The sequence below is a fragment of the Palaemon carinicauda genome, chromosome 30 (genome assembly GCF_036898095.1).
Source record: "Palaemon carinicauda isolate YSFRI2023 chromosome 30, ASM3689809v2, whole genome shotgun sequence".
Lineage (NCBI taxonomy): Eukaryota > Metazoa > Arthropoda > Malacostraca > Decapoda > Palaemonidae > Palaemon > Palaemon carinicauda.
The window spans coordinates 50568455-50586828 of record NC_090754.1 but is presented as its reverse complement, the minus strand read 5'-3'; the positions used below and the strand labels follow the sequence as shown (position 1 = coordinate 50586828).

The 18374-nt window shown below is 38.2% G+C and overlaps 1 protein-coding gene across 2 annotated transcripts in view; it reads right to left on the bottom strand.

The window, feature by feature from the left end:
* LOC137623096 (uncharacterized) overlaps positions 1-18374 on the bottom strand; it is a 62013-nt gene that overhangs the window by 5338 nt on the left and 38301 nt on the right. For both annotated transcript variants that reach the window (XM_068353755.1, XM_068353756.1), the window contains exons 4-7: positions 13020-13099; positions 12092-12260; positions 10460-10506; positions 8172-8313 (exon numbers count right to left, since the gene is read on the bottom strand). In XM_068353755.1, coding sequence (XP_068209856.1) covers positions 8172-8313; positions 10460-10506; positions 12092-12260; positions 13020-13099 — 438 coding nt within the window. The remainder of the gene's footprint in view (positions 1-8171; positions 8314-10459; positions 10507-12091; positions 12261-13019; positions 13100-18374) is intronic.

Below are 18374 nucleotides of genomic sequence, written 5' to 3'. Positions count from 1 at the left end.
GGTTGCTGCAAAGCATAAGGCTCCTGCCTCAAGTGTTGAGGAGGTTGCCGCGTGGCAAGAGGCTCCTGCCTCAAGGAAAGTGGAGGTTGCTGCACAGAGCTGGTATCTGGCAACTCCCAATGCGGCAGCTCACGCATGGAGGTAGCTTGAGGAACCTCAACATCATACGTCTGGCAGGCTGGACTGCGTAGAGGTGGAGGAGCGCTCGCAGGAGGAGGTGTGTTAACCTTCTCTGCCTGAAACTCCTGCATCAACACCGCAAGCTGAGACTGCATTGTCTGCAGCATAGACCACTAGAGTTTAAGAAAGACAACAACAAACGGAGCTACTATCCGTTGAGACTGAGGGTCTAAAACAGCTGGTGCGGCAACAGACGGAGCTACTGCCTGTTGCGATACCACCTTGCCTCTCTGGGAGGTGTGCAGTTGTCGTACTGCAGCAAGTCCGAACTGACCCAGTGCTAATGGCTACACCTAGGAGTTGGACTTGCGCGGAAGGGACCGACTTGCACTTAAAAGCTGCAAGATTTGGTCCATGGTTTCTGCGAGAAACCTCTTCCGCAGACGAGGAATAAAAGGGCTCTCTCGTCTTTGTGTGGGTGGGGTGATCACGTCGGCAACGTGTGTAGATACACCCGAAACCACGGAGGGAAACGTCTGTTCGTCGATCAAGGCCTGCTGAACCCATAAGTCCTTCGACATTACTTCTCCCCTGGGCTTGGGAGCTTGTAAGAGGTCCCAGACTAGGCGAACAACTGGCACGAACAGACGAACCCTCGAACGCAACACTGTAACACTTTGCGCTTATCACTTTATCACTTTTGATTTTCTGTTTGCACTTATTTCACTGAACTCGAAACTTTAAGTGGTTTGTACCTGAAACACGCAATTCTATCCTTCCTTAAAAGTTAGTAATTGCGAAAACAGAATTACAATGTAACAGAAAAATATAATGAAAGATAAATAATTCAGTGGCTGGAAAGAGACTAAACACTAGATCAAATAAACTACGTTTAAAATCTCTCACCGCATAAAGCTTGAGAACAAGAATAAAACTCTAGAAACGTTTACCTTCTTCCCCTAAAGAGACTAGGGAGAAGAGCAAAAACGATAACAACGTTACTCGCTTGAACGAAACGTTTATCCTCCTCTCTCTCCCTCCGTCTCTATCTCTCTCTCTCTCTCTCTTGACTTAGAACCTGAGAGATGAGCCCAATCATATATATCGTTAAAACATATTATTGTTAAAGGAAAAAAACTGAAAGATTTCCCAAATAAAAAGTTCCTTTATTAGAATTAAAACAATTAAGCTAAGAAAGAATGAACAAAACGCTAGAATCGGTTTACTCTTACTGCAACGTGACACCGTGAAAATTCTCTCTCTATCGTAATGATAGAGCGCAAGTTGAACGTTCTGAACGTCAACAACTGCAGAGACAAAACAAAACGTTAGTTCAACTTTGAAAACAGTATGAGACTATCAAAGAAATTCTTTCAAAAACATTAAAATAGCATAATATGTTAACAGGTAAAAACGAAATGACGGGCTCAATGTTAATTAACTTCGGTACCAAGAAAAGACCGCCTACTATTAGGAAAGGTCGAATATAAACAAATATAAAAATTAATTTTAATAAGTTTATAATAAATGGAAGTTAATCGAAGAGGCCTATAAAAGGCGGAGAGATATAAAATAAATCTATAACTTTTGTTAAGCAAAATTAAGAAAGAGAGTCTATACTCTCTTAGACACCAACACTTCCGTCTAAGGGAAGGGTCGGCCATTTAAAAGTGAAAGAGAGTTCATACTCTCTTCGTCACCATAATTAATCAAATTAATTCCAAAAGCTAGCTAAGCTAATGATAAAGCTTCCTGAATAGCGAAGGCTAAACTCTAGAGCAAATACATCACCAAATCGTGAGCAATAACTCCAGAATCAACAGCGTATCCATGTAGGTCTAGCCGGAGGCACGACAGAGGAAAAATTGAGGTGGTGTTGACAAGAAGTACTGGAGTACCTGACCACAGATGGCGCTGTGGTGTTCACCCCCACCTGTATAGCGATCGCTGGCGTATCCCGACCGTAGATTTCTGTCGGCAACAGAGTTGACAGCTACATGATTATCGGGTAAGATTAATATTGAAAATTACAAAATCAAACATGTGCTGTGCAGCATGAAAAGCTGTCTTAATCTAGAGATCTACTGGTAGAAGGGAGCCAGAAGTACACAATGTTTATGACAACTTAAGACAGAGTTAAAGAAGAAAAGATTATACAGGCGAGATTGGATACTCCCCCCCCTCCCCCCATTGGGAACACTTCTCACTTGTAATCAATTATTACTGCATTCATTCAAGAAGCTATTCACTGCTTTTTAGCTCAATCTTAATTAGAAAGTAAAAACAAATAAAATCAATAAAAGAGACATACACTTCACAATCATGACCCTCAGTACCAGTGAAATATTACTTTACACTGCAATTAATTATTATTCTACTTTATAGAGCACATAATGTTTCCTTTTTGTTTTATGCATAACAACACTAGACTATGGGTAAGGAAAAAGAACACATTGTGCATTCATATACCTATTGTTAGTGTAATAATACTGGACTATGGTTATGAATTTCTAATTTGGACCTGCTGTTCTCCTGCCCAGAACCAACTTCTCTCAACTGACCTCTGCAGAATGAAGGTACCAAAGATATGGACTTCCTATTTCAATGCTCCTATATGTTGGTCAATGTTGACAGTAGGGGTATCATAAAAAGGATTACAGAAATTTGAGCATTTAACTCTTAAGGATTTATTTTCAGAATGTCAAAAACAGAATTTTAATCATGAAATTTATTATTTCACCCGATGTTAATATTGCTTTTACTTGAAGCTGTGTTGATGTCTAACCCAAAATAAAAGTTCTTTATTGTCTCGTTTTGCAAAATGCCTTCCCCTCTGTGAACCACCATGTCATCTGGTGGTTGATGGCCACTAATTAGCCAATGACACGTCATATTAACCTCCTACTCTTCAAGTCTCAAAGTAGAAAACCCAATTATTAGTCTCTTGACATTACTGATCAGTAGGGAGGAGGGGGCATGCATATGAACATCAGGCAAGTATAAAAAAAAACAAATGTTAGTATTAGAATTCTGTTTATTTTAATAAAAATCTCAAGGTTAATATTGCTTAATTCCACCCTCTGATGGATGTGGTATAGTGCAGGAAAGAGATGGGAATTAACAATCAACCACTCGAGCCTAGTTTAAAAGGTAACAAATCCTATCTCCAAGTAAAATTGCAAATTTTTAAAAGTAATTTGTATTTTTTCCTAACTATACAAACCTAAGTACTTTATCAGGAGTAGGATTTCAGCAAAGCTGGAACTTGGCTGTGAAAATTTGTAACAAAATGTCAGTCGTTACTGGCGGGTAGTGGGGGGAAGCTCTGCCCAATACTCAAACAAGCTAGTTTAAAATCCTGTGATGTCAAACATTTGGACTTTAGGACGAGCAAGAGTGTTGACTCCAATCCACCTCTTATTACCTGAACTTCAGGTGAGAGAATCTATGTCCCCAAGGGATATGGTGTCTTAAATGTAAAGCTAAAATAAAGTAGTGGGTTTACATTACTATCCATCCTCCCTTCATCAAGAGGATGGGGAAAACACTTCTCTCTAAACCTTAATTAGAATAGTTACTCAGTATGGTAGCTTACCTACATCAAGGTATGGTTCAGCTACATAAAGGTTTGACTATGCACTTCAAGGAAGAAGAAGGAAAAGAGAAAAAAAAAAACTACCACACATTCTTACTCTCATCCTAAGACTAATGTCACAATTGGTATCTTAGACGAGATGCTTCTTGTCCTGTGAGGGACCTAGGTATGGTACACAACCTGCTGAGCAGCTACCACGAGTCCTAAGGAAAATGTATCGAATGACTTCGTATTCTCATAAATAGAAGGATATGAAGGTTGCCTGATGTCTCCAGACTCCAGCCTTCACAATTTGGCCACCTAACAGGTTCTTCCTGAAGGCTGATGTTACGCATACTTCTCTGAAATCATGAGCAAGAGCTTGTGCTGGTTCTTCTGTCTCACTCGCTGCCTTAGTTTGTGCTCTATTTATTGTCTAACGAAACCTGAAGGCGATAGTGTTTTAGGAGATCTTTATTTTCAGCCTGCCAAGGCTGAAGAAAAGGTTCTTTAGTCATGGTTTGAAAGGTTGAGTCCATTTCAAGTAGCATCTTAGTGTCTTCACCGGGCAAAAAGTAAATTGTCCAAATCATCGGTTGCTTTCCTAAATGAGGAGATGGAGAAACATTCAAACTTTGAATCTTGTACGGCTAGATTTTGAGTTTTCACTACAAACTTATGAAAGAAGGAAAACGAAACATTTCTCCCTCCCCTGGAATGACTAATCATGTATAAGCCAAGCACCTCTCCTACTCTTTTTGTTGAACCCAGGGCCAATAAGAAGACTGTCTTGAGGGCAAATTCTTTGTCTTCACTGGGCAAAAAGTAAATTGTCCAAATCAATTGGTTACTTTCCTAAATGAGGAGATGGAGAAAGATTCGAACTTTGAACCTTCTACGGCTAAATTTTGAGTTTTCGCTACAGACTCATGAATGAAGGAAAACAAAACCTTTCTCCACCCCCCTGGAAAGACTAATCAGATATAAGCCATGCAGCTCTCCAACTTTTTTTTTTTTTTTTTTTTATTAATCTATGGCCAATAAGACCATCTTGGGGGCCAATTCCTTGTCGAACACCTGCCTTGAAGGTTCATAGGGGACCCACTTTGGGGACCTCAGAGCTCTGGTCATATTCCACAGTGGAGCTTGAGGCCTATCGAAGCGCAGGATTCCTCAAAGCTCTTGATAAGCATTGATAATTCCTACAAAAGGAAAGGTCTGCGCTTCTCAGTCGAAAGACTTGGCTCAAGGCTGATAACCTTTCACCACTGAGACTGAGAGGAGCTTCTCTATAAGTAGGAAAACAAGGAAGTCTGCAATCAGTTGAATATAGGCTCCAAGAGGAAAACTATCCCTTCTAAGGCACCAATTGTAGAAGAGGACCCATTTTTCCAGGTAGACTGTTGTGGAGGACTTTCAGATGCATCTAGAGATCTCCTGCGCAGTGCCTCTCGAAAAGCCTTTTGCTCAGAGGTGCCGAATAGCGTCCACCATAAAAGGGATGGGGATGTCACCAAGTTGTGGTGTCTGCAGATGGGACTGGCAGAGCAAGTTGGGCCAATTGGGTAACACTCGAAATCTTGGTCAGAAGCATCAGAAGGTCTGGGTACCTCTCTGGTTGGACACTACCAATCTCATTTTGAGGTTTTGGGGTAGACTGTAACCTGTTTACCAACTGTCAAATCAAATGAGACTGTTGAAAAGCATAAGCATCGAGGCTGTTCCATGAATGTTGAAATACGTTCTCTAATCCCTGATCTGGAATTGGTGAGCAGTAGATTGGGAGCTTTATGTTGATCCTCGTGAAGAGATCGATCGTTGTGGAACCTCACAAAGTCAAGAGGCTCCTTGCCACATGAGGATGAAGGACAATTTTTGATCCAATCACTTGTCCCTGGCAACTTAATGTATTGGCAATCACATTCCTTTTGCCAGAAAAGAATGTCCCTTTAGCAGGGAATGAATGCCACCGACAGCACGACTGCATTATTCTGTGACCACTCATGAGCCTGCACATCCAATTTGGAGAGGTGCTGGGAAAGAGTATCTATTTGCTTATTGGTGTATGCCATTATGGTAGTGTTGTCACTCATCCACGCTACCAAGTGATCTATCACGCACTGTTGGAATGACTACAGCAATAAGAGAGCTGTAGTTCCAGCAGGTTGATGTGCAGACTCTTCTCTCGTGACCAGTGACCTGTTCTTGATGCATCTGAAAAAAGCAGTAGGTCTGGTAGACGACACTCTAAAGGAGTTCCCTTTAAGAGATTCTCATCCCTCAACCACCAGTTTAGATCAGTGCTCACTTAATGTTCTACAGGAACTAGATGATAGGGTGGGTTGCTGATAGATGACCAGTGTCTCTTCAGAAACCTCTGAAGTGACTGCTGATGTAGAAGGCCGTGAGGGATGAGGTTTGCTGCCAATGACACTCTGATAGATGTTGAAAGCATAGACAAGGGTGTGCTACTCTTCTGAGTCTTGTAACCTCCTTGTTGGATGGAAAGACTTTTTCCACTGTTGTGTCTATTAACATCCTTATGTATTCCATCCTTTGCTTGGGTATGAGGCCTGACTTATCCAGATTAGCAAAATCCCAAATTCATGGCAAAAGGAGAGGAGTTTGTCTCCAAGTTAAGGGAGTTGCCTCCTCTTGGCAGATATGAGTGTAAATACAGTTGGGCCTCGTTATTCCCCAGTTCTACCTTTGCGCATTTGATCTTATACGACACAGAAAACCATGTACCCTATTAAATAAAAAGTCACCCATTCGCAATTTGGCAATAAGTACTCTTGCAAGCCAACGATTTCAAACTGACTGCGCTCCTTTGCACCAGTTCCCTCTCTGCACAGCATATCACCCCATCTCTTGCTGAATCAGCCTCACTCTTGCATTGTCTCTCCTTATGTGTGCATCTCCCGCTTCAGTCCTCTTTGTGGAGCATCACATTGTCTTTGCTGTATCGACATGATGGTCCTCAAAAGAGCTTCTTCGACTTCTGACGGTTCTGCTAAACGACAGAGGAAGGTTATGACGTTGGAAGACAAGGTTAAAGTCCTTGATAAGTGCAAGGAACGAAAGAAGTACGTAGCCGTAGGAAGACTTTTCGGTGTTAACGAGAATACTATAAGGTATACTGAGAAGAATGCGATGAAAATTCGCGCTGCTGTGGGTGCAAGTGCCCCACGCAGTGCAAAAGTTGCATTCAAGGTGACGTAAAATGCCGTTTCTGTGCATCAAGGATCGGCAACACAAGGGAATCACCATCGACTTGCATTTCATCTGGGAAAAGGCCCAATCTCTGCTCCACCACTTCACAGAAGATGAAGCTCAGTTGTTCACCAGCCAAGATGGCACATCCCCTCATATGTCTTTCCAAATGCGGGTTTGGTAAGTTTAAACAGCATTTTGGCCTGAAGAACATAAAAATTACTGGGCAGTTGGCCTTTGTGAACCATGAGGCAGCAAAAACTTTCCGGGACAAGCTTCAGAAACTCATTGTGACACAAGGGTACCCGGTGTTAGGGTCTTGACTGTTGCGTCTATTAGCAGAGGAGAAGAAGAGGATTATGAGCATAAGAGGAGTATAAAAGTATTAAATTTTGTCATTAAAATTCTGTTTATCATTACTATATTACTATTAATACAATACAATAAATAACAATGTACTCAGGTCACAAATGAAAACTGAAGAAAGAATGCCATTTCTAAATAAATTGGTATTGTGATTAAATCCAGTTGTCACTTCCATGAAGATTATTTCCAATCTATTCTGAAAAAGTTCCTCCAATAAATCAGTCTTTAATTGCAATCTAATAATCATAAATAATCATTGTATGAGATATCTAGAGCTAAATAAACAAGACTACAATTAGTATGAGGAACTAATTGGAAGTCGTCAAGTAAGCATGAAGCTCTTGGAGGTAGCGACACCAAAATGGCTGCCAGGGGAGAAGCATCAACAACACTGTAGCTACCCATCCAGACTAAATTAACAATGTTATAAAAATTTTTATATGTCGCTACCTCAGCTCGTCAAAATTGATAATTGCAATACTTAACTTGGGAGTAGAAGAGAGAGAGTGGGTAGTGGTAAGGGTGTGGGGGCAGCAGCCATAGTAGCGGGCAGTAGTCAGATGTAGAACGGCACCTCGTAGTAACGGGGGATGTTGAGGAATGAGAAGACTAATTGGTACGGGACCTCTGATAGTGGTTTTAACACGCCCCAGTTACTATACCGACACTCTATAAGGGTGAGCGAGCTGGGTATATTCCTGGCATTCCATGCAACTTTTTTCTCTGGTATATTTAGCAGCATTTATACCTTAGAAATGGTGCTATAAGGAGCATTTCACGGAGCGACACAGGTTGAGCCCAGAAATAGATTTTTCCTTCATCAAAATCCCTTTTAAATCCAGCATAATTGAAATTTTCCTTTAATTGAACAAAGCTGTAAATAAGACATCATTAATACCTTTTTGACCAAAAGTTCCCTCTTCTCTTCGTAATAAGGATCCCCAGGTTCCAGAATAATTGTTTCTTCCACCGCCTCAACTTCTCCTTCATCTTCTTCAAAGAGGGGACATGTTTCGGGATAGGCAGCCACTTCAGATGTGCTGAAATATGAAGGAAGTTTAATTATAAAAATCTGACTAGAATTTTATTCACACATCACTAATAGGTATAAACATTGCTGCAATTCTTTAAAATACAGAAGCTGACAGGATGAATAACATAATGCCCATGCTGGCACATGCCTGAATAACACATGCAAAAGACAGGTAGAAAAGGCTGTAAAGCATCTAACAAACATCTTGAATGGAAAAAGACCACAAGGACAAAAGTTGCAAGTAGATAGATCAACTGGTTAACAGTTGGAGAAAAGAAACTGTTACCAAATAAAGCAATAAAGTAATGTTTTTAAGTTTTAAAACAATGTACTATGTCATAAAAATCATAGGCAATGGTTCATGTGATGGAAAGATAAATTGGAATGTAAAAGAAAATAGACATTGCCCAAAATGATTAGAGAATGCCACAGCTTAATAGTTTAAGAATAAGACTTTTAAAGAGCAGTATGCTACATATGGCACCTTAAAGACTCTACGAAATGATGACTACACACTTTTTTTGCAGGGTACACTTAGTAAACGGAATAATGAAAGTTCTGTTGATATAGACAGAGAAAATGCTCAAACAGGATACTGCTTGCAATGGTCTTTATCATAATTACTATCATTTTTGAAAAGTAAAATGACCACTAAAAGCAACCATCTCCACAAGGGTAAGATTCTAAGAGACTAAAGACACGCAAGTTGGAGAACAGTATACGAACACAGATGGAAAATAAAATTACTGCAGAATGTGGTACTTGTCTCATTACATATGTAAGATATAGATTGTCTTACAAACACTACCTCTAAATACATTGAAGATAAATATTTAAATGCTGTGAAAAGAAACCCCTTGTCAAAAGCAGCACTAAATATTATTTGATAGATATTCAGGTCATAAACTACACTTTTGTCTAGCAAAGCATTTCATAGAGATTGGCTATTCAATAAAGCTTTGGTTTAGCTGGAATTCAGCTCACGTCCTGCTGACTGTGCCTCTGATGATACTTTCCAGATCTAGATTTCTGTTAAGACTAATAGGAACTCCATTTAACATTTCCAGTAGTATGAGCACCTTCATCTCCATATTACATTACATAATTTTCAAGACCATCACTAGCAAACACTGTATGAGTAACTTAATCTGTTTATTACACCCACCTTTATCTGTATATTATGCTACTTTAATTTCTAGACTAATAAAAATCATTTGTAAACACATAGAAATAAAAAGGGTTCCAGAACACTACCATGAGAAAAGACGATATTACCCCTTTTACCCCCAAAGGACGTACTGGTACGTTTCACAAAAGCCATCCCTTTACCCCCATGGACGTACCGGTACGTCCTTGCAAAAAAAATGCTATAAAATATTTTTATTCATATTTTTTATAATTTTTTGAGAAACTTCAGGCATTTTCCAAGAGAATGAGACCAACCTGACCTCTCTATGACAAAAATTAAGGCTGTTAGAGCAATTTAAAAAAAATATACTGCAAAATGTGCTGGGAAAAAAATAACCCCCTGGGGGTTAAGGGTTGGAAATTTCCAAATAGCCTGGGGGTAAAAGGGGGTTAAGATGGGGTTGCTAAAATACTTTCAATCACTATTGCCATTATCTTAAAAGTATCAAAAGTATCTAAACATTTCTTACAAGATTGCTGACTATCAGGAAGCAATGTCTGCTGTACTGCATTTTTGTATACTTGACAATCTAAGATGTTAAATTTTTGGAAAGTGCAATTAACTTCTGGTACTAATGATTATTTAGCATAATTTACAAGAAATCATCTAGTATTTTCATGAAGGTGTACATGGTGACATTCATTATACTATCTAAACTTGAAGTACAATGAAAAGATTTTTTATGGTCCATCTTGTTAGAACTGTGTATTATTATTTCTAGTTGAATCATTTTCAATTTTACTTTTAACAAATTTAGACTTGATGTTTTATAGTTTTAAGACCTACATTAAAAAGATATTATAGTAAAGTATGCATTGTTTCATATAAATGACTAAACTATACTTAGAGATAGGAATAACAGAGTTTCATTTATTGTAATCAGGAGTTATCAATATTTGGCTCATCTATTTCTCTATATTCAAAATGCTCAGATGTTAACTTTTGAATGAATACTGTAACATACCTTCTTTTTCCAGTTCTATTCTGTGATTCTTTTTTATTTTCTTTTTTCTGTAAGTAAAATAAAGAGTAAAAGAATTAAAATGGCAAAAATAATTAATACACAATGCTTTGTCTTAACACATGTCTACATCGATGCTATTATTTCCCATTAAAAGCAGCTAAAAAATAAATCCCAAACTTTGTAGATACACATAATGAAAAAATCAGAAGTCATACTAATGGGAGCACTATAGTGGTGTACTTAATATAAATTTAGATAATAAAGCCCTTGTTGCTAGGCCCTTTGTATGCAAAGGAATTGAATGATTTTAGGGAGTAAATAACAGAATTTTGATAAAATTTTTAATTTCTATACTCCCCTGATGTTCAAATTGCTTCTCCAGAAGCTCGGTTTTATCAACTTTTATGCCCAAAAATTTATTGTATAAAAAATTTCCATGTTGTTTGCTTACGAACAGTACATACCCCAGTAAAGCAATGAAACCATCTATTAGTACAGGCATTCATCCATGGGCTTTCGGTTTTGTAGAATGAATATGTATAAACTTCTGGCTCTCTATAAGTTGGGGTTCTACTTTGAATCTTTTATTTTATCAAATTTGACAAGTTATAGGGCCTTAAAAGATAGCAAGGCTAAGATTGGGATCAGGCTCACATGAAATATAATTGGAAGCCAAGGTAGAATAATGAGTAAGGACAGCAGATGCATCACCCAGTCCCTTTGACTACCGGCTCAGCAACAAATACTTCGCTGCCAATACTAATTTATTAAATTTGACAGATATATCATTCAGTACCTAGTGAAAGTGACACCCAAAACTCTTCAAGTATTTTAGGTAGCTTCATGGAGACTGAGCCGTATTATCCTGGGTAAAAGGGGTTCTCCCAGTCATCTACATTATCCATTTCAGTATGAAAAGAATTTCTTACAATAACTTATAGTGAGGACAATGTCATGTTTCTTTTGATTAGTTAAAATCAAGGATGGTTTTTAAAAAACCAAGTTCAATGTAGGTATATTCGTAAATATCTTCGTTTTTATTTCATAAGGACCTGTTTCAGTTATTAAAGAATATTAGATAAAGAGACATAAATTTGAAAACTAAGAATGGATTTTGACTTGTCAATTTAATTGTGATCTAAGAAGAAAAGGGTTTGGGAGAGCAGATACATTACCAAGTTCCTTCATTTACTGTTTATTAACAAACCAAGCAGGATCAGCCTTTATCTATACTATACATTTGATCCTTTAAGTAGTTCCCTATCACCCTGAGTTCCAACCTCCTTTATTTCATCATACTCTTCAACCTATTAACTTTGTTTCCTTATGGCCCAAATTCACAAATCTAAAACTGTATAAACCTTGAATTGAACCAAGTATTGTATTAAAACAGTAATAACATGCAGTCTACTCTTGATATTGGTTCCATCTGCAAAATTTTCATGAATGCTTAAATAGGCCATCTATCTACACAAAAGTATAGTAAAAAAAAAAATAATAAAAAAATTACGAATTTAAAAGACGCAAAGGAAACGTGGTAATTAAGTCAGGCATTTAAGATTATCAGCAACGAATTTAACTGTAACTTATACTAATCAGAAAGTGAACAAATGAGCCAAACCATTTACTTACTATTGAAGTCAGGTAAGATACATTGAGATTCAGTAGATGTTTCATGTAATCTAATGTACTCTTGTCAGACAGCACATTTTTCATTTTGGCCAGCATTTCTAAAATCTTAGCAGCACTTCCAGGACTAACCTGAATTGGTTCCTTTCCTGATACTAAATGAGACAAGTACCTGAAAAGTTAAGGGGTAAATGATTAACAATATTCTAGAAAAAGAGCATCAGTTAATAAAAGATTGTTTCTTCTCTAAAAAGTAAAAATAGTCATGCAAACCAATTTACTCCCAATAACTTCAATAGCTTTAAAACCACTTCCTGTTTTACTATACTATTTTATGAGTAACAAAAACTTCCCTCATATATCAACATTGTACTTGGTGAGAAGGACTTTATTTACAAATTGAGTATAAAGAGGCTCAACTTGAAATGCTAAGTTGTTTGTTTTCATCACTTAAGTTTTGCTTAAGAATTTAGATAAATCCTTATTAGTGCCACAAATTTTACAGATCTGTAAGTGATGGAAAACAGCAGTACAGCTTTCATCCCTTGACAGGGTACTCTATCTTGTTGCCTCTCTATAATGCTTCTATCTAAAGGTGTGTGTCATTTCAATGCTAATAAAACATATCTAAAATAGACTTTTCTTAAAGAATTTGCCATGTAAACCATAATTTTACTCTAAACAAAATACACAACATGTTAGATAACCCTGTTTTGCTAGTTACACATTCCTCCCTCTTTTGGTTAAATGGGAACATTCACACATTTATGGATGGTTTCAATGCATACAAGTATACCATAAAAATGGTGAATAATAATGATTTGATGATCACGAAATAAGAAATTTTCAAGTACAGTATTTCATCAAGGTCAATTTCTCACATATATACTTGCAAAACAAACTAAATTTCATGAATAGTAGTAAACCGTACATGTATATCTCACTGTAATTTACGTCATCTGGCGACGAACCTTCATAATGGTCTTCAAACAATGATGCATACATCAGTGCCTGGAAAATCCAAATGTGTGTAAAAAAGAATTAAGATGAAAGCAAGAGAGAGTTATAAATTTCAAAGCTCCATACCAAGATAATGGGCTAATGTAGCTCATTTACAACTCTATGAATCCTAAAAATATGTTTAAAAGTTTCCACACACTACCTTGCACAATCTTGAGCATTTAACCGATCAATAAAAATTTTTTTTAGGGCTGATATATGCTGAACACTGATTTTGAGCAAACTACTTTAACAATTTGAAATTCAATAGTCCTTTATATTAGTCTTTTACTCACATATATGTGGCATATTAACCCTTTTACCCCCAACGCTATTTGGAACTTTCCAACCCTTAATCCCCAGGCATTTTCTTTTTCAAGCACATTTTGCAATATATTTTCTTTAAATTGCGCTAACAGCCTTAATTTTCATCATAGAGAGGTCAGGTTGGTCTCATTATTTTGGAAAATACCAGAAGTTTCTCATAGTTATAAATAATATGCAAAAAATGTAAATAGCAGTTTTTTTGCAAGGATGTACCGGTATGTCCAAGGGAGTAAAGGGATGAGTTTTGTGAAATGTACCAGTACGTCCATTGGGGGTAAAAGGGTTAAAATAATCTTTAAGAACATTCATGATTGAGTGTGTACCTGTGTCGTAATAAAAACATTGAGGGGGACGTTATGAGATGCTTGATTTAGTTTGGTTTTTATAAGGACTTGGGTCCTTATAGTGTACTTTGAATTTTTATGTTATAAAGAAATTCATATTCTGGTACCTAGTTTGTATAATTTGGTCTTGACTCTAGTGTTGCATTCAACCATTTTGAACATGAGGTCTTTGTTTTCAGACTTAGACAGATGAGAGAAGGACAACATTTCTCAAGATTAAATCTTTTAAGTATTATAATCCAAAGAACAGTTGTTGATAAGTCACTATAGTGGCTATAAATAAATCAATACATTTGGAATTAGACTTATAATAAGACATCCAATGACCTCCAACAGTGTAAGCAACAAAACTGAAAAAAAAACAAAGATTACAGTCACCCTGACTTTCATTTTTATATAAAGTCACCCTGACTTTCATTTTTATAAGTTTAGGTTATACATTTTGTGCATTAAGCTTCCAAGTCCTGTACTTTGTTTAGTTTTTTTTTTCATTGGGAAAAGTCAGTCAAAAATCAAACAAAATGTTTTCCAGGACTTACTGACTTATTCTTGATCTAATTACAATGTTTTTTGCATGTTTGTTTAATCTTTAATGGTTCTTAAGACATCTTGATGGATGAACAAAAAAAAGAACAAATACATACAAAAATGAACTCTGCCGATATTGCATTTGATTCCTAGAATTTATAAAGTATCTATATGAATATACTAAGTACTATAAAAACAGTGGATGAAAAGATGGTTAGACTAATGCCAGACACATGAAATTATGAAAGAAGGGAATAGATTAAGACGTAGAGATGGTGGGAGCTCAGAGAGACAGAGTTCAGGACAGAAGAAAGGAGATAGAATAATTTCATGTCTTAACTCCATACAGAGACAAACTGATGTACTGTAAAAGATTATGATCATATCAAAATACAGTTACTCCATATAGCAATGTTAATTTTCGAATAGATATGAATTCTGTTAAAGCTTTGAACATCTATAAAAGCTGAAGCAAAGAAATTGGAGCTTGAGGAATGATTTTCCAAAGCAATTAAAAGAATCCCTAGGAAGACATTAAAGAAGCTTAGGAGTCTCTTTTCCTAAGGAGACCAATTCCATCCTATTATTATTACTAGCTCAGCTACAACCCTAGTTGGAAACGCAGGATGCTATAAGTCCAGGGGCTCCAACAGGGAAAAATAGCCCAGTAAGGAAAGGAACTAAGGAATTAAACTGCAGGAGAAGTAATGAACAATTAAAATAAAGTATTTTAAGAACAGTAACATCATTAAAATAGATCTTTCATATATAAACTATAAAAAGTTACTTATATCAGCCTGCTCAACATAAAAACATTGGCTGCAAGTTTGAACTTTTGAAGTTCCACAAATTCAACCACTTGATTAGAAAGACCATTCCACAACTTGGGCACAGCTGGAATAAACCTTTTATAATACAGTGCAGTATTGAGCCTTATGATGAAGCCATGACGATTAGAATTAACTCCATTCCTAGTATTATGAACAGGATGCTATTGTCTGAGATGATCTGAATGCAAAGGATGGTCAGTACTGTACAGTATTGTGAAAAATCTCATGCAATGACAGCGACAGATTAATATTTAGATCAGGAATAAGAAATTAAACAGACCATAAGTTCCTGAATGGGGTCATTAGCAATTAAAGCTGTTAAAAGTGATAAAGTTGATAACAGGCTCCACCTGCCACAAGCTTTCCTGCCAATAAATTCAACTATAGAGGCTTTTTAAAGCTCAAGATATGGATTCTGAGACTTGTTTCTCAGATGTAATATTGACTGAGATCAGAAATTTGTATGAATATATATAATGTATAGTTTTCTACTTCTTATACCAGTTTCGTTGGGACTAGTTATTCTGTGTTTACTCCCACAATTACATATGATTCTTCGGTACTCAGACAAATAAACATCTTTAATTCAATATACCAATTTAACTTTTTAAATAATTCTAATGCTTATGGGGTCTTGTTGACTCTTCAAATTAAACATGTTCTTTGTGGAGAATCCATCTCACTCTGAATGAATAAACTACATAAATATGTTATTTTTATTAATAAAATAAATTTTTGAATATACTTACCCGATAATCATGTAGCTGTCAACTCCGTTGCCCGACAGAATTCTATGGAGGGATACGCCAGCTATCACAATACTAGAAGGGGGTGTATTTACCAGCGCCACCTGTGGCCAGGTACTCAAGTACTTCTTGTTGACACCTCCTCAATTATTCCTCGGTCCACTGGTTCTCTATGGGGAGGAAGGGAGGGTCGATTAAATCATGATTATCGGGTAAGTATATTCAAAAATTTATTTTATTAATAAAAATAACATTTTTCAATATTAAACTTACCCGATAATCATGTAGCTGATTCACACCCAGGGGGGTGGGTGAAAACCAGTGTACAAGATTAAAGGATAGCTAAGTATCCCATATTTCATATAATCAGTTATCCACAATAACAATGAAATAATAAGTACCTGGTAAGGAAGTCGACTTGAACCGTTACTCTGCCTTTAATAAGATCGTCTTCCTTACTGAGCGCAGCGTTCCTCTTGGGAGGCTGAATCAACTCAAAGGTGCTAAAGTATACAGGGCTGCAACCCATACTAAAGGACCTCATCACAACCTTTAACCTTGGCGCTTCTCAAGAAAGAATTGACCACCCGCCAAATCAACAAGGATGTGGAAGGCTTCTTAGCCGACCGTACAACCCATAAAAAGTATTCAAGAGAAAGGTTAAAAAGTTATGGGATTATGGGAATGTAGTGGCTGAGCCCTCGCCTACTACTGCATTCGTTGCTACGAATAGACCCAGGGTGTAGCAGTACTCGTAAAGAGACTGGACATCTTTGAGATAGAATGATGCGAACACTGACTTGTTTGTCCAATAGGTTGCATCCATAACACTCTGCAGAGAACGGTTCTGTTTGAAGGCCACTGAAGTAGCCACAGCTCTCACTTCATGTGTCCTTACCTTCAGCAAAGCAAGGTCTTCTTCCTTCAGATGAGAATTTGCTTCTCTAATCAGAAGCCTGATGTAGTAAGAAACTGAGTTCTTAGACATTGGTAGAGAAGGCTTCTTGATAGCACACCATAAGGCTTCTGATTGTCCTCGTAATGGTTTTGACCTTTAGATAGTACTTAAGAGCTCTAACTGGGCAAAGTACTCTCTCCAGTTCGTTCCCCACCATGTTGGACAGGCTTGGGATCTCGAACGACTTAGGCCAAGGACGGGAAGGAAGCTCGTTTTTAGCCAAAAAACCGAGCTGTAAGGAACATGTAGCCGTTTCAGATGTGAAACCTATGTTCCTGCTGAAGGCGTGGATCTCACTTACTCTTTTACCTGTTGCTAAGCACACGAGGAAAAGAGTTTTTTAATGTGAGGTCCTTAAAAGAGGCTGATTGGAGCGGTTCAAATCCTGATGACATTAGGAACCTTAGGACCACGTCTAGATTCCAGCCTGGAGTGGACAACCGACGTTCCTTTGAGGTCTCAAAAGACCTAAGGAGGTCCTGAAGATCTTTGTTGGAGGAAAGATCCAAGCCTCTGTGGCGGAAAACCGCTGCCAACAAACTTCTGTAACCCTTGATCGTAGGAGCTGATAGGGAGCTTACGTTCCTTAGATGTAACAGGAAGTCAGCAATCTGGGTTACATTGGTACTGGTTGAGGAAAACTGCATTGGCCTTGCACCAGCTTCGGAAGACTTCCCATAAAGACTGATAGACTCTGAGAGTGGATGTCGTCCTTGCTCTGGCAATCGCTCTGGCTGCCTCCTTCGAAAAGCCTCTAGCTCTTGAGAGTCTTTCGATAGTCTGAAGGCAGTCAGACGAAGAGCGTGGAGGTTGGGTGTACCTTCTTTACGTGAGGTTGACGCAGAAGGTCCACTCTAGGAGGAAGAGTCCTGGGAACGTCGACCAGCCATTGCAGTACCTCAGTGAACCATTCTCTCGCGGGCCAGAGGGGAGCAACCAACGTCAGCCGTGTCCCTTTGTGAGAGGCGAACTTCTGAAGTACCCTGTTGACAATCTTGAACGGCGGGAATGCATACAGGTTGAGATGGGACCAATCCAGCAGAAAGGCATCCACGCGAACTGCTGCTGGGTCTGGAATCGGAGAACAATACAAGAGGAGCCTCTTGGTCATCGAGGTAGCGAATAGATCTATGGTTGGCTGACCCCACAGGGCCCAAAGTCTGCTGCAAACATTCTTGTGAAGGGTCCACTCTGTGGGGAAGACCTGACCCTTCCGGCTGAGGCGATCTGCCATGACATTCATATCGCCCTGAATGAGCCTCGTTACCAGCGTGAGCTTTCGATCTTTTGACCAAATGAGGAGGTCCCTTGCGATCTCGAACAACTTCCTCGAATGAGTCCCTCCCTGCTTGGAGATATAAGCCAAGGCTGTGGTGTAGTCGGAGTTCACCTCCACCACCTTGTTAAGCTGGAGGGACTTGAAGTTTATCAAGGCCAAATGAACTGCCAACAACTCCTTGCAATAGATGTGAAGTGTCCTTTGCTCCTGATTCCATGTTCCCGAGCATTCCTGTCCGTCCAGTGTCGCACCCCAGCCCGTGTCCGATGCGTCCG